The sequence below is a fragment of the Salvelinus namaycush genome, chromosome 7 (genome assembly GCF_016432855.1).
Source record: "Salvelinus namaycush isolate Seneca chromosome 7, SaNama_1.0, whole genome shotgun sequence".
NCBI lineage: Eukaryota > Metazoa > Chordata > Actinopteri > Salmoniformes > Salmonidae > Salvelinus > Salvelinus namaycush.
The window spans coordinates 51,461,588-51,477,509 of NC_052313.1; the positions used below are offsets into that span (position 1 = coordinate 51,461,588).

Consider the following 15,922-nt stretch of genomic DNA (forward strand, 5'->3'; position numbering starts at 1 on the left):
AATAACAGACACTACACTAGTATACAGCTGGTACAGTATATCCTCTTCATAATAACAGACACTACACTAGTATACAGCTGGTACAGTATAACCTCTTCATAATGACAGACACTACACTAGTATACAGCATCCCCCCTCATAATAACAGACACTACACTAGTATACAGCTGGTACAGTATAACCTCTTCATAATAACAGACACTACACTAGTATACAGCTGGTACAGTATATCCTCTTCATAATAACAGACACTACACTAGTATACAGCTGGTACAGTATAACCTCTTCATAATGACAGACACTACACTAGTATACAGCTGGTACAGCATCCCCCCCTCATAATAACAGACACTAGTATACAGCTGGTACAGTATAACCTCTTCATAATAACAGACACTACACTAGTATACAGCTGGTACAGTATATCCTCTTCATAATAACAGACACTACACTAGTATACAGCTGGTACAGTATAACCTCTTCATAATAACAGACACTACACTAGTATACAGCTGGTACAGTATAACCTCTTCATAATAACAGACACTACACTAGTATACAGCTGGTACAGTTTAACCTCTTCATAATAACAGACACTACACTAGTATACAGCTGGTACAGTATATCCTCTTCATAATGACAGACACTACACTAGTATACAGCTGGTACAGTATATCCTCTTCATAATAACAGACACTAAACTAGTATACAGCTGGTACAGTATATCCTCTTCATAATAACAGACACTACACTAGTATACAGCTGGTACAGTATAACCTCTTCATAATAACAGACACTACACTAGTATACAGCTGGTACAGTATATCCTCTTCATAATAACAGACACTACACTAGTATACAGCTGGTACAGTATATCCTCTTCATAATAACAGACACTACACTAGTATACAGCTGGTACAGTATATCCTCTTCATAATAACAGACACTACACTAGTATACAGCTGGTACAGTATAACCTCTTCATAATGACAGACACTACACTAGTATACAGCTGGTACAGTATAACCTCTTCATAATAACAGACACTACACTAGTATACAGCTGGTACAGTATAACCTCTTCATAATAACAGACACTACACTAGTATACAGCTGGTACAGCATCCCCCCTCATAATAACAGACACTACACTAGTATACAGCTGGTACAGTATATCCTCTTCATAATAACAGACACTACACTAGTATACAGCTGGTACAGTATAACCTCTTCATAATGACAGACACTACACTAGTATACAGCATCCCCCCTCATAATAACAGACACTACACTAGTATACAGCTGGTACAGTATAACCTCTTCATAATAACAGACACTACACTAGTATACAGCTGGTACAGTATAACCTCTTCATAATAACAGACACTACACTAGTATACAGCTGGTACAGCATCCCCCCTCATAATAACAGACACTACACTAGTATACAACTGGTACAGTATAACCTCTTCATAATAACAGACACTACACTAGTATACAGCTGGTACAGTATAACCTCTTCATAATAACAGACACTACACTAGTATAAAGCTGGTACAGTATAACCTCTTCATAATAACAGACACTACACTAGTATACAGCTGGTACAGTATATCCTCTTCATAATAACAGACACTACACTAGTATACAGCTGGTACAGTATAACCTCTTCATAATAACAGACACTACACTAGTATACAGCTGGTACAGTATATCCTCTTCATAATAACAGACACTACACTAGTATACAGCTGGTACAGTTTAACCTCTTCATAATAACAGACACTACACTAGTATACAGCTGGTACAGTATAACCTCTTCATAATGACAGACACTACACTAGTATACAGCTGGTACAGCATCCCCCCTCATAATAACAGACACTACACTAGTATACAGCTGGTACAGTATATCCTCTTCATAATAACAGACACTACACTAGTATACAGCTGGTGCAGTATATCCTCTCCATAATAACAGACACTACACTAGTATACAGCTGGTACAGTATAACCTCTTCATAATGACAGACACTACACTAGTATACAGCTGGTACAGTATATCATCTTCATAATAACAGACACTACACTAGTATACAGCTGGTACAGTATATCCTCTTCATAATAACAGACACTACACTAGTATACAGCTGGTACAGTATATCCTCTTCATAATAACAGACACTACACTAGTATACAGCATCCCCCCTCATAATAACAGACACTACACTAGTATACAGCTGGTACAGTATAACCTCTTCATAATAACAGACACTACACTAGTATACAGCTGGTACAGTATATCCTCTTCATAATAACAGACACTACACTAGTATACAGCTGGTACAGTATAACCTCTTCATAATGACAGACACTACACTAGTATACAGCTGGTACAGCATCCCCCCCTCATAATAACAGACACTAGTATACAGCTGGTACAGTATAACCTCTTCATAATAACAGACACTACACTAGTATACAGCTGGTACAGTTTAACCTCTTCATAATAACAGACACTACACTAGTATACAGCTGGTACAGTATAACCTCTTCATAATGACAGACACTACACTAGTATACAGCTGGTACAGCATCCCCCCTCATAATAACAGACACTACACTAGTATACAACTGGTACAGTATAACCTCTTCATAATAACAGACACTACACTAGTATACAGCTGGTACAGCATCCCCCCTCATAATAACAGACACTACACTAGTATACAGCTGGTACAGTATATCCTCTTCATAATAACAGACACTACACTAGTATACAGCTGGTACAGTATAACCTCTTCATAATGACAGACACTACACTAGTATACAGCATCCCCCCTCATAATAACAGACACTACACTAGTATACAGCTGGTACAGTATAACCTCTTCATAATAACAGACACTACACTAGTATACAGCTGGTACAGTATAACCTCTTCATAATAATAACAGACACTACACTAGTATACAGCTGGTACAGTATATCCTCTTCATAATAACAGACACTACACTAGTATACAGCTGGTACAGTATATCCTCTTCATAATAACAGACACTACACTAGTATACAGCTGGTACAGTATATCCTCTTCATAATAACAGACACTACACTAGTATAAAGCTGGTACAGTATAACCTCTTCATAATAACAGACACTACACTAGTATACAGCTGGTACAGTATATCCTCTTCATAATAACAGACACTACACTAGTATACAGCTGGTACAGTATAACCTCTTCATAATAACAGACACTACACTAGTATACAGCTGGTACAGCATCCCCCCTCATAATAACAGACACTACACTAGTATACAGCTGGTACAGTATAACCTCTTCATAATGACAGACACTACACTAGTATACAGCATCCCCCCTCATAATAACAGACACTACACTAGTATACAGCTGGTACAGTATAACCTCTTCATAATAACAGACACTACAATAGTATACAGCTGGTACAGTATATCCTCTTCATAATAACAGACACTACACTAGTATACAGCTGGTACAGTATAACCTCTTCATAATGACAGACACTACACTAGTATACAGCTGGTACAGCATCCCTCCTCATAATAACAGACACTACACTAGTATACAGCTGGTACAGTATATCCTCTTCATAATAACAGACACTACACTAGTATACAGCTGGTGCAGTATATCCTCTCCATAATAACAGACACTACACTAGTATACAGCTGGTACAGTATAACCTCTTCATAATGACAGACACTACACTAGTATACAGCTGGTACAGTATATCATCTTCATAATAACAGACACTACACTAGTATACAGCTGGTACAGTATATCCTCTTCATAATAACATACACTACACTAGTATACAGCTGGTACAGTATAACCTCTTCATAATAACAGACACTACACTAGTATACAGCTGGTACAGTATATCCTCTTCATAATAACAGACACTACACTAGTATACAGCTGGTACAGTATATCCTCTTCATAATAACAGACACTACACTAGTATACAGCTGGTACAGTATATCCTCTTCATAATAACAGACACTACACTAGTATACAGCATCCCCCCTCATAATAACAGACACTACACTAGTATACAGCTGGTACAGTATATCCTCTTCATAATAACAGACACTACACTAGTATACAGCTGGTACAGTATAACCTCTTCATAATGACAGACACTACACTAGTATACAGCATCCCCCCTCATAATAACAGACACTACACTAGTATACAGCTGGTACAGTATAACCTCTTCATAATAACAGACACTACACTAGTATACAGCTGGTACAGTATATCCTCTTCATAATAACAGACACTACACTAGTATACAGCTGGTACAGTATAACCTCTTCATAATGACAGACACTACACTAGTATACAGCTGGTACAGCATCCCCCCCTCATAATAACAGACACTAGTATACAGCTGGTACAGTATAACCTCTTCATAATAACAGACACTACACTAGTATACAGCTGGTACAGTATATCCTCTTCATAATAACAGACACTACACTAGTATACAGCTGGTACAGTATAACCTCTTCATAATAACAGACACTACACTAGTATACAGCTGGTACAGCATCCCCTCTTCATAATAACATACACTACACTAGTATACAGCTGGTACAGTATAACCTCTTCATAATGACAGACACTAAACTAGTATACAGCTGGTACAGCATCCCCCCCTCATAATAACAGACACTACACTAGTATACAGCTGGTACAGTATAACCTCTTCATAATAACAGACACTACACTAGTATACAGCTGGTACAGTATATCTTCTTCATAATAACAGACACTACACTAGTATACAGCTGGTACAGTATAACCTCTTCATAATAACAGACACTACACTAGTATACAGCTGGTACAGCATCCCCTCTTCATAATAACATACACTACACTAGTATACAGCTGGTACAGTATAACCTCTTCATAATGACAGACACTAAACTAGTATACAGCTGGTACAGCATCCCCCCCTCATAATAACAGACACTACACTAGTATACAGCTGGTACAGTATAACCTCTTCATAATGACAGACACTACACTAGTATACAGCTGGTACAGTATAACCTCTTCATAATAATAACAGACACTACACTAGTATACAGCTGGTACAGTATAACCTCTTCATAATAACAGACACTACACTAGTATACAGCTGGTACAGTATAACCTCTTCATAATAATAACAGACACTACACTAGTATACAGCTGGTACAGTATATCCTCTTCATAATAACAGACACTACACTAGTATACAGCTGGTACAGTATATCCTCTTCATAATAACAGACACTACACTAGTATACAGCTGGTACAGTATATCCTCTTCATAATAACAGACACTACACTAGTATACAGCTGGTACAGTATAACCTCTTCATAATAACAGACACTACACTAGTATACAGCTGGTACAGTATAACCTCTTCATAATGACAGACACTACACTAGTATACAGCTGGTACAGTATATCCTCTTCATAATAACAGACACTACACTAGTATACAGCTGGTACAGTATAACCTCTTCATAATAACAGACACTACACTAGTATACAGCTGGTACAGTATATCCTCTTCATAATAACAGACACTACACTAGTATACAGCTGGTACAGTATAACCTCTTCATAATAACAGACACTACACTAGTATACAGCTGGTACAGTATAACCTCTTCATAATAACAGACACTACACTAGTATACAGCTGGTACAGTATATCCTCTTCATAATAACAGACACTACACTAGTATACAGCTGGTACAGCATCCCCCCCTCATAATAACAGACACTACACCAGTATACAGCTGGTACAGTATAACCTCTTCATAATGACAGACACTACACTAGTATACAGCTGGTACAGTATAACCTCTTCATAATAATAACAGACACTACACTAGTATACAGCTGGTACAGTATAACCTCTTCATAATAACAGACACTACACTAGTATACAGCTGGTACAGTATAACCTCTTCATAATAATAACAGACACTACACTAGTATACAGCTGGTACAGTATATCCTCTTCATAATAACAGACACTACACTAGTATACAGCTGGTACAGTATAACCTCTTCATAATAACAGACACTACACTAGTATACAGCTGGTACAGTATATCCTCTTCATAATAACAGACACTACACTAGTATACAGCTGGTACAGCATCCCCCCCTCATAATAACAGACACTACACCAGTATACAGCTGGTACAGTATAACCTCTTCATAATGACAGACACTACACTAGTATACAGCTGGTACAGTATAACCTCTTCATAATAATAACAGACACTACACTAGTATACAGCTGGTACAGTATAACCTCTTCATAATAACAGACACTACACTAGTATACAGCTGGTACAGTATAACCTCTTCATAATAATAACAGACACTACACTAGTATACAGCTGGTACAGTATATCCTCTTCATAATAACAGACACTACACTAGTATACAGCTGGTACAGTATATCCTCTTCATAATAACAGACACTACACTAGTATACAGCTGGTACAGTATATCCTCTTCATAATAACAGACACTACACTAGTATACAGCATCCCCCCTCATAATAACAGACACTACACTAGTATACAGCTGGTACAGTATATCCTCTTCATAATAACAGACACTACACTAGTATACAGCTGGTACAGTATAACCTCTTCATAATGACAGACACTACACTAGTATACAGCATCCCCCCTCATAATAACAGACACTACACTAGTATACAGCTGGTACAGTATAACCTCTTCATAATAACAGACACTACACTAGTATACAGCTGGTACAGTATATCCTCTTCATAATAACAGACACTACACTAGTATACAGCTGGTACAGTATAACCTCTTCATAATGACAGACACTACACTAGTATACAGCTGGTACAGCATCCCCCCCTCATAATAACAGACACTAGTATACAGCTGGTACAGTATATCCTCTTCATAATAACAGACACTACACTAGTATACAGCTGGTACAGTATAACCTCTTCATAATAACAGACACTACACTAGTATACAGCTGGTACAGTATAACCTCTTCATAATAACAGACACTACACTAGTATACAGCTGGTACAGTATAACCTCTTCATAATGACAGACACTACACTAGTATACAGCTGGTACAGTTTAACCTCTTCATAATGACAGACACTACACTAGTATACAGCTGGTACAGCATCCCCCCTCATAATAACAGACACTACACTAGTATACAGCTGGTACAGTATATCCTCTTCATAATAACAGACACTACACTAGTATACAGCTGGTACAGCATAACCTCTTCATAATGACAGACACTAGATCTGTGTCACTCATAACCTCCATCATTCCTCCTAGATTCCTTAACACTCTACTGTACAACAAGATCCCCAGCTTGGGAGAGGATTATGGGTAGCATTGAAGACACACTGAGGGCCATTCTGCAGTAGGAGAGAACTGTTACTTAGTGAAAACAACCCTGATTCTCAGGGGATGAGCTGGGCTATGGAGACAAGCTGAATGATGCTGGTTTAATGACAAATCCATGGGGGACTGAGCGCCGTGGATCGAAGACACGACAGGGTGGGAAACGGTGTGTGTGTGTGTGTGTATCGAAGACACGACAGGGTGGGAAACGGTGTGTGTGTGTGTATCGAAGACAGGACAGGGTGGTAAAGGGTGTGTGTGTATCGAAGACAGGACAGGGTGGTAAAGGGTGTGTGTGTATGTGTGTGTGTGTGTGTGTGTGTGTGTGTGTGTGTGTGTGTGTGTGTGTGTGTGTGTGTGTGTGTGTGTGTGTATTGAAGACAGGACAGGGTGGACAGGGTGGTAAAGGGTGGTAGAGGGAGGAAGAACACATATGGACAAGGGAATGTAGTCAAGGACCTCAATGTGGCCATTTTGTTTGTGTGTCAGTAAATGGTGTCTGTCGGTAAATGTATTTATGTGTGTGTACCTACCTGGCTGATGTGTACTGCTGCAGCCACCTGTGCAGAACACACAGAGGAGTGGCTAGGGGAGTTGGGGAGGGACTTGCACGGACCAATGGACAGCTGCTGCTTCTTCCTGGTCGCCACGATCTTCTGGGCCACTGCAACAACACAACACAGTCATCATTCAGAGGGTCTATTCTCGGAGACACATAGCGGGCTAGACAACCTAATAGAAAAAAGAGAGAAAAAAAGAAAGAAATGGAGAGAAGAGAGAGCGCTAGACCAACTAATCGAAGGAAGAGATGGAGATGAGAACGAGAGTGAGAAATGGAGAGAGGAGAGAGCCTGAGAACACTAGCTAATGGTTCAGACCAGAACAGTCCATTACTTCTCATAATGCTGACGCAGGCAGCTCCAGCAGCCCTGTCTGTGAATCTCCTATCTATCTGGTCCACAGCAGAGCCCCCGTCCGCCTTCCACACACACCCCTTACCTGCTAACAGCTCCAGTGATTATTTCACAATTATTATACAGGAGAGGAGAGAGAGAGCGGGCTATCAGTGTTATTGAAAAGGGCAATGCCAATCAATGGGTGCTCAGCTGCCTCCTATCGATCCCCAGGCCCAGCGCTCTGGCCCAATCAGGGAGGGATATTCAAACGTTCCGTCATCTCCGTGGTGATTGAGGCCATTGATCCGGCCCACTGGAGGGTAGGGGGAGGGGCCTCGTAGGAGTTCAGCTGTTCAAATATACATCTCTCAGATGGAGGGGAACGCTCCTTTTACAAACGAACAACTAGAAAATGCAACTTCATAGACTTCTATTCTCCAAGTTTAACCTTTTTCTTGAGTGAGTTGAACTTTCTGGAAATGGGTACAAAGCTGTATGGCAGTACTAGGAAAGATCCCTCACAAATGACAAACATGTCTGTGAATATATCCTCCTTCCAAGGACTTATATTTGTTAAGAATCAAGAGACGGAGCAAGTTATCAGAGATGATCACATTGTGTCCATCTAGTTTGGGCAGGACAGGGTTAACAACACATCCTTCTTCCCTCAGTCTCAGATTCCATTATCCACAGCCCCAATAAACAGGGCTGGGTTTCATTTGGTGTGAGATGAAACCATTGTTTTAATTGGGCCCATTAATGGCCTCTGTTTTAATGAGGAGCCAGTCATAAACATTTACCTTCAGGTGAGAGGGCCGTGCCAAGGGCAGGAGGAGACCTGCTCCCTCTGTGGTTAAACACCACAGTAAAACTAGACCTGCTCTCTCTGTGGTTAAACACCACAGTAAAACTAGACCTGCTCTCTCTGTGGTTAAACACTACAGTAAAACTAGACCTGCTCTCTCTGTGGTTAAACACCACAGTAAAACTAGACCTGCTCTCTCTGTGGTTAAACACCACAGTAAAACTAGACCTGCTCTCTCTGTGGTTAAACACTACAGTAAAACTAGACCTGCTCTCTCTGTGGTTAAACACCACAGTAAAACTAGACCTGCTCTCTCTGTGGTTAAACACCACAGTAAAACTAGACCTGCTCTCTCTGTGGTTAAACACTACAGTAAAACTAGACCTGCTCTCTCTGTGGTTAAACACCACAGTAAAACTAGACCTGCTCTCTCTGTGGTTAAACACTACAGTAAAACTAGATCTGCTCTCTCTGTGGTTAAACACCACAGTAAAACTAGACCTGCTCTCTCTGTGGTTAAACACCACAGTAAAACTAGATCTGCTCTCTCTGTGGTTAAACACCACAGTAAAACTAGACCTGCTCTCTCTGTGGTTAAACACCACAGTAAAACTAGACCTGCTCTCTCTGTGGTTAAACACTACAGTAAAACTAGACCTGCTCTCTCTGTGGTTAAACACTACAGTAAAACTAGACCTGCTCTCTCTGTGGTTAACACCACAGTAAAACTAGACCTGCTCTCTCTGTGGTTAACACTACAGTAAACCTCTGAGACTCTGTGGTAAAACTCAGTCCCCAGTTCAATCCCGTGAACCTGGTAGTCAAACACTGGTAAAATGCAGAGCCAATTGTTCAATCAAACCCGATAACCGGAGATCCCGGCATATGCTAAAATCTTCTTTCCATGCAGTAAAGATGGTTTGAATCCATATCACAATACTGAAACACAATGAATTCCCCTACAACCCTGAACACAACCTCTGAAATAACTCGGTCTTTACAAGACCTCCTTGGATAACAGCCAGCCACTGGACAACAGTGAAGTAGACTAGACGGAGCTGATCTGTAGAAGATATATGTGATACAGGTCCACACACACAGCCAGGCCTGAGCTGTATATTACTTTAAGTGTTAAGAACAGTTATGATAAGGCTGGGTTAAATATTTAAACTGCACGGCTAATACCATTTAACTTTAACCATCAATCTTACTTCTCCTCTGAGAGGCTGCCATTTATTCTAATGGAAACGTCTCCCCTCTGATCAGATTTATGGCAGACTGGAGAAGAGGAGGGCCCAGAGCTAACTGCTACAGACCAGACAGACTGGGGGAGAGGAGAGCCCAGAGCTAACTGGAGAAGAGGAGGGCCCAGAGCTAACTGCTACAGACCAGACAGACTGGGGGAGAGGAGAGCCCAGAGCTAACTGGAGGAGAGGAGGGCCCAGAGCTAACTGCTACAGACCAGGCAGACTGGAGGAGAGGACAGCCCAGAGCTAACTGGAGGAGAGGAGGGCCCAGAGCTAACTGCTACAGACCAGGCAGACTGGAGGAGAGGACAGCCCAGAGCTAACTGCTACAGACCAGGTAACTTAATGCATTTTAACACCAGTCAGCCTTCCAGGCATCATATGGAAGTATGTTTATATAGTCTACACCAGGGGTTCACCATTTTGATCAAACGATTTTAATGACACCACCGTGTAAAAAACAGCCAATGTTTACTTATTCAATTGGGGCTATGACAGTCTATTACAAACCAGTCTGACAGTAGCTGTGACAATAGCTGTGACAGTAGCTGTGACAGTAGATGTAATGCCTGGTCTTGCCCACTCTCTTCTAATAAGGCTTGTGGGTATCGTAGAGGGTAACAGGAGACACATCCGTGTTCCTGAGAGTCTGATCTTTCAGTGATGGGGTCATAACATTTTGTAGCTGAAACCTTTCGAAAGGATGGAGCCACTTTTGTAGGGAGAAAACAGAAACCGTTCTGTTTATTACAACCGTATCTAGTGGTTGCCGGCGGTTACTGATGTAACCCCGTTTCTATGAACCAAGCAAAATTTGTAAAATGTATTTCAGAGTTTCTCTTGCGACCCCATTTTCAAAATCAGGCGACCCCCTCATGGGGTTCAGACCCCTAGTTTGAGAAACACTGGTCTACACTGTTATTGTCATTTGTTTTTTGTTTTTTTATTAAATTAAAATTGTATTTGTCAAAATAAAATAACAATAGCGAGGCTATATACGTACTGGTACCGAGTCAAAGTGCGGAGGTACAGGTTAGTCGAGGTAATTGAGGTAATATGTATATGTCGGGGTAAAGTGACTATGTATAGATAATAAAACAGTGAGTAGCAGCAGCGTAAAAAAGGGGGTCAATGTAAATAGTCCAGGAAGCCATTTGAATAACTGTTTAGCAGTCTAATGGCTTGGGGGTAGCAGCTGTTTCGGAGCCTTTTAGGCCTAGACTTGGTGCTCCGGTACAGGTCAAAGAGTTTGTTTACCAATTGTGCATTATGATTGTGTGTGAAATACACCGGGGGGGTGGGGTACATAGCCAACAGGCTGAGGAGGGGGGAGACAGCCAACAGGCTGCGGAGGGGGGAGACAGCCAACAGGCTGAGGAGGGGGGAGAGAGCCAACAGGCTGAGGAGGGGGTAGAGAGCCAACAGGCTGAGGAGGGGGGAGAGCGCCAACAGGCTGAGGGGGGAGAGCGCCAACAGGCTGAGGAGGGGGGAGAGCGCTAACAGGCTGAGGAGGGGGGAGAGCGCTAACAGGCTGAGGGGGGAGAGCGCTAACAGGCTGAGGGGGGAGAGAGCTAACAGGCTGAGGGGGGAGAGAGCCAACAGGCTGAGGGGGGAGAGAGCCAACAGGCTGAGGGGGGAGAGAGCCAACAGGCTGAGGGGGGAGAGAGCCAACAGGCTGAGGGGGGAGAGAGCTAACAGGCTGAGGGGGGAGAGAGCTAACAGGCTGAGGGGGGAGAGAGCTAACAGGCTGAGGAGGGAGAGAGCCAACAGGCTGAGGAGGTGAGACAGCTAACAGGCTGAGGAGGTGAGACAGCTAACCTTTTCCCTCCAACACCCAACTGGACAGAGTGTGAAAAAAGAGAGAGGGACAGACACACACAGAGCGAGAGAGAGAAAGTGGTGGTGAGGGTGCGGTCAGGGTGGTTAGTGAAGGCCTGCTATAAATATTAACTAATGAGTCAGAAGGAGCTAACGTGTCAGATAATGAGGCGCTAGCTGTGGCCTGCCGTGTGTGTGTGTGTGTGTGTGTGGCGCCTGCCAGGGATCCACTGGGGAAAAGGTCACTATTGTACCTCATTTATAACCCAGTAATTAGACCATCCTCCATTAGACCTGCCCTCTTACTCACTATCTTTTCTCTCGTTCTCTCTGCCAGGGGCCCCACATCGCATGGACAGACGAGGCCCACGCCAACCAAAATAAGGGCCCCACATTGACATACAGACACAGAGGCCCCACAAGAGCTACGTACGGTCACACATGGATAGTGTTGTGTACTGCTGCAGCGCCTCATGTCTGTCTTCGTCTGCTGTGCCGCCAGGCCAGGGGAAACACTGATCTACTCCGACAGGCCCTTAGATTTGTTATCAAAACAATCCACAGCTAATGTGTCTTAATAACCGCCCTCATCTTGACAGACACTCATTTCCCTCTGTGTGTGTGAGGACTGAGGAACACAGCCAGAAAAAGGACATGGGCCCCTTCTGTTTCCACAGATGAGATAGATATCTGGTCGGCATTTTGGAAACAATGGATATGTATGTTGCCATGGTAACTAGCGTACATGTGAATACACTGGGTTAAAGTGGAACTGACAGATATGCAGATATGAAACAGAATCATAATATCAGTCAAAAATATCAAATTCACAGTTTATGCTGCAAAACCAACTTTATAAGAGGTTTTAAAAAATATGTTCTGTGTGACTCAACATTCCATGACGTACAGTAAGACATTGTTGGCAGAATAGATGGATGCAGTTCAATGCATGATTCATATAATTCACCAATAGATTTCTTGGTAGTCCAAAAAATATTGCTATCAGGTTGTAAATCACAGCTGGCCTGGTACATTGTTTGCTGCCTCCATTTGGGAAGCACTGTTTCAGTTTCCATGACTAACGAATGTAACTAAGGCTGGGAATGTCAATAAGATCAAACTAGGAAGGGCGATGATCACAAGTCAGTCATAACGTGGCTAATAGGCTAGCGTATCTATTTATGTAGCAAGCTAAACACACAGAGCATAACATTAGATAGATATCCTCCTAGCAGCTAGCTAGCTGTCATGTCATTGGAGAAGTGGGTGAGTGTGTCTATTTCCCCTCATATCGTTTTCAGTGGCTACACACAGCTAGAGATGCAGGAGTCATTTGGTTAGCTAGCAAGAACATGAACGACTGTTATACAGTTAGCATGTATCTTACATTCGCAAATTCACTCTGGCTATCTACTCGATTTCAGAGCACTCTCGTCTGAGTGTGTCAGAGCGCAGAATAACTGATGAATTTACAAACGCGCAACACCTGCTGAAAATGACCGGTGTCAGTAAACGTAGGCAGAAGAATTTATAGTTAGTCAAGAACGCTCTAGATAACATGTAAACAGCCTAACCAGCTCTGCTACGGCAAGTAAAATGGTCAGAGTGAGGTGTTGTCTCATTTGTGTCTGGAAGTTGCTAGCCGACTTTAGACAGTTAGGTTGTTGGTTGGAACAAGCATGCAGCATGGCAGGCAAGCTGTAGGACGAGGAGGCTACAATTCCCCATTGTTTATCAGTGTAATTTTGAAGGCCAACAAGCTGAAAAAGTCTGAGAGGGTTTATCTAATGTTTCTTCGTTAGATTTCGCTCTGGCTAGCATTAGTTGTTGTTCTTGTTGCTGTGTATAACTGAGGGAGAGAGAGTCTACCTTTTCATGGTTATTTGATCAATAGGACTGTGAAGTATTTTATGGCTTTTGCAGAATAAGTTGTAATGATCTAAAGTCTCGCTGTTGCAACAGCCTGTAAACACACAGTCCAAATGCACTGCTGCCTTCCCACTCTATATTATTATAGAACTGTTAAAATGCTGTCTCACTTTAAAGAGAGCAGCAGAGCTGAACACTAGTGTGAATGTCATTCAGAGATACAGGTATAGAGGTGATAGGATCTACTTTGCTCCACAGAAGCCAGTTCATTTGGATTGGTTGTCGTAATCACTTTCACCATGCACGGTTCCATCAACAAGTTGACTGATTTCATAGTTCTCTATTGTTGATCTGGAATGAACGGATTCGTGAAATATAGTGGCATCAGAATCCTGACTGTGTCCATTATAACACAGTAGCTAATTACACCAATAAAAGGTATACGACAGTGACAATACCGTAAATCAGTGTCCCTGGAGCGCGTGAGTATGTGTGTGAATGCTTCTCTGTGTGTGTGTGTGTGTGTGTGTGTGTGTGTGTGTGTGTTCCAGCAAGAGGACAGCGAGGCTTCTCAGCTCGTTAGTGTGTGCTAACGAAGCACTGCGTCCCGGCTCTGACACGGGGGCGGCTGCAGCGGTGCGCGCGACTTGCCATGGCGACCATAATTAGGATAATTAAATTAGCGCGCTGATGGACGAGGGGCCAGGGCGCTGTCAGGATCCCTGTCACCCCCCCCCCCCCATAGAACACCACCATCATCACACCCCATCCCTCAGACAGACAGCCTGCCCAGGCCACAGCCCCCTGACCAGATAGAGCATCACAGGTCATTATGTGTATGTCATAGAAAAATACAGTGCAATCAGAAAGTATTCACACCCCTTGTCTTTTCCCACATTTTGTTGAGTTACAGCCTGAATTTAAAATGGATGACATTTATATTTTTTGTCACTGGCCTACACACAATACCCCATAATGTCAAAGTGGAATTCTGTTTTTTAAATGAAAAGCTGAAATGTCTATAAGTATTCAACTCCATTGTTATGGCAACGCCTAAATAAGTTCAGGAGGAAAAGTGCTTAACAAGTCAAGTAGTAAGTTGCATGGAGTCTGTGTGTAATAACAGTGTTTAACATGATGTTTTAATAACTACCTCATCTCGGTAACCCACACATACAAATATCTGTAAGGTCCCTCAGTCAAGCATTTCAAACACAGATTCAACCACAAAAACCAGGGAGGTTCTCTCGTGCCTCGCAGAGAAGTGCACCTATTGGTAGATGGGTACAACAACAACAAAAAGCAGACAGTGAATATCCCTTTGAGCATGAAGTTATTCATTACACTTTGGATGGTGTATCAATACACCCAGTCACTACAAAGATACAGGCGTCCTTCCTAACTCAGCTGCCAGAGAGGAAGGATACCGCTCAGGGATTTCACCATGAGGCCAATGGTGACTTTAAAACAGTTACAGAGTTTAATGGCTGTGATAGGAGAAAACTGAGGATGGATCAACAACATTATAGTTACTCCACAATATCAACCTTAATGACAGAGTGAAAAGGAGGAAGCTGGTACAGAATAAAAATATTCCAAAACATGCATTCTGTTTGCAACAAGGCACTAAAGTAATACTGCAAAAATGTGGCAAAGCAATTCAATTTTTGTCCTGAATACAAAATGTTATGGATTTGGCCCAAACATTACTGAGTACCACTCTCCATATTTTCAAGCATAGTGGTGGCTGCATCATGTTAAGGGTATACTTGTAATTGTTTTAAGGAACAGGGAGTTTTTCAGGATAAAAAATA

General features: G+C 42.0%; 1 protein-coding gene across 1 annotated transcript in view; it reads right to left on the minus strand.

Annotated features, from left to right (window-relative positions):
- Positions 1–15,922, minus strand: part of agap1 (ArfGAP with GTPase domain, ankyrin repeat and PH domain 1) — a 130,508-nt gene that overhangs the window by 101,684 nt on the left and 12,902 nt on the right. The window contains exon 4 of the mRNA XM_038998228.1: positions 8,007–8,137. Coding sequence (XP_038854156.1) covers positions 8,007–8,137 — 131 coding nt within the window. The remainder of the gene's footprint in view (positions 1–8,006; positions 8,138–15,922) is intronic.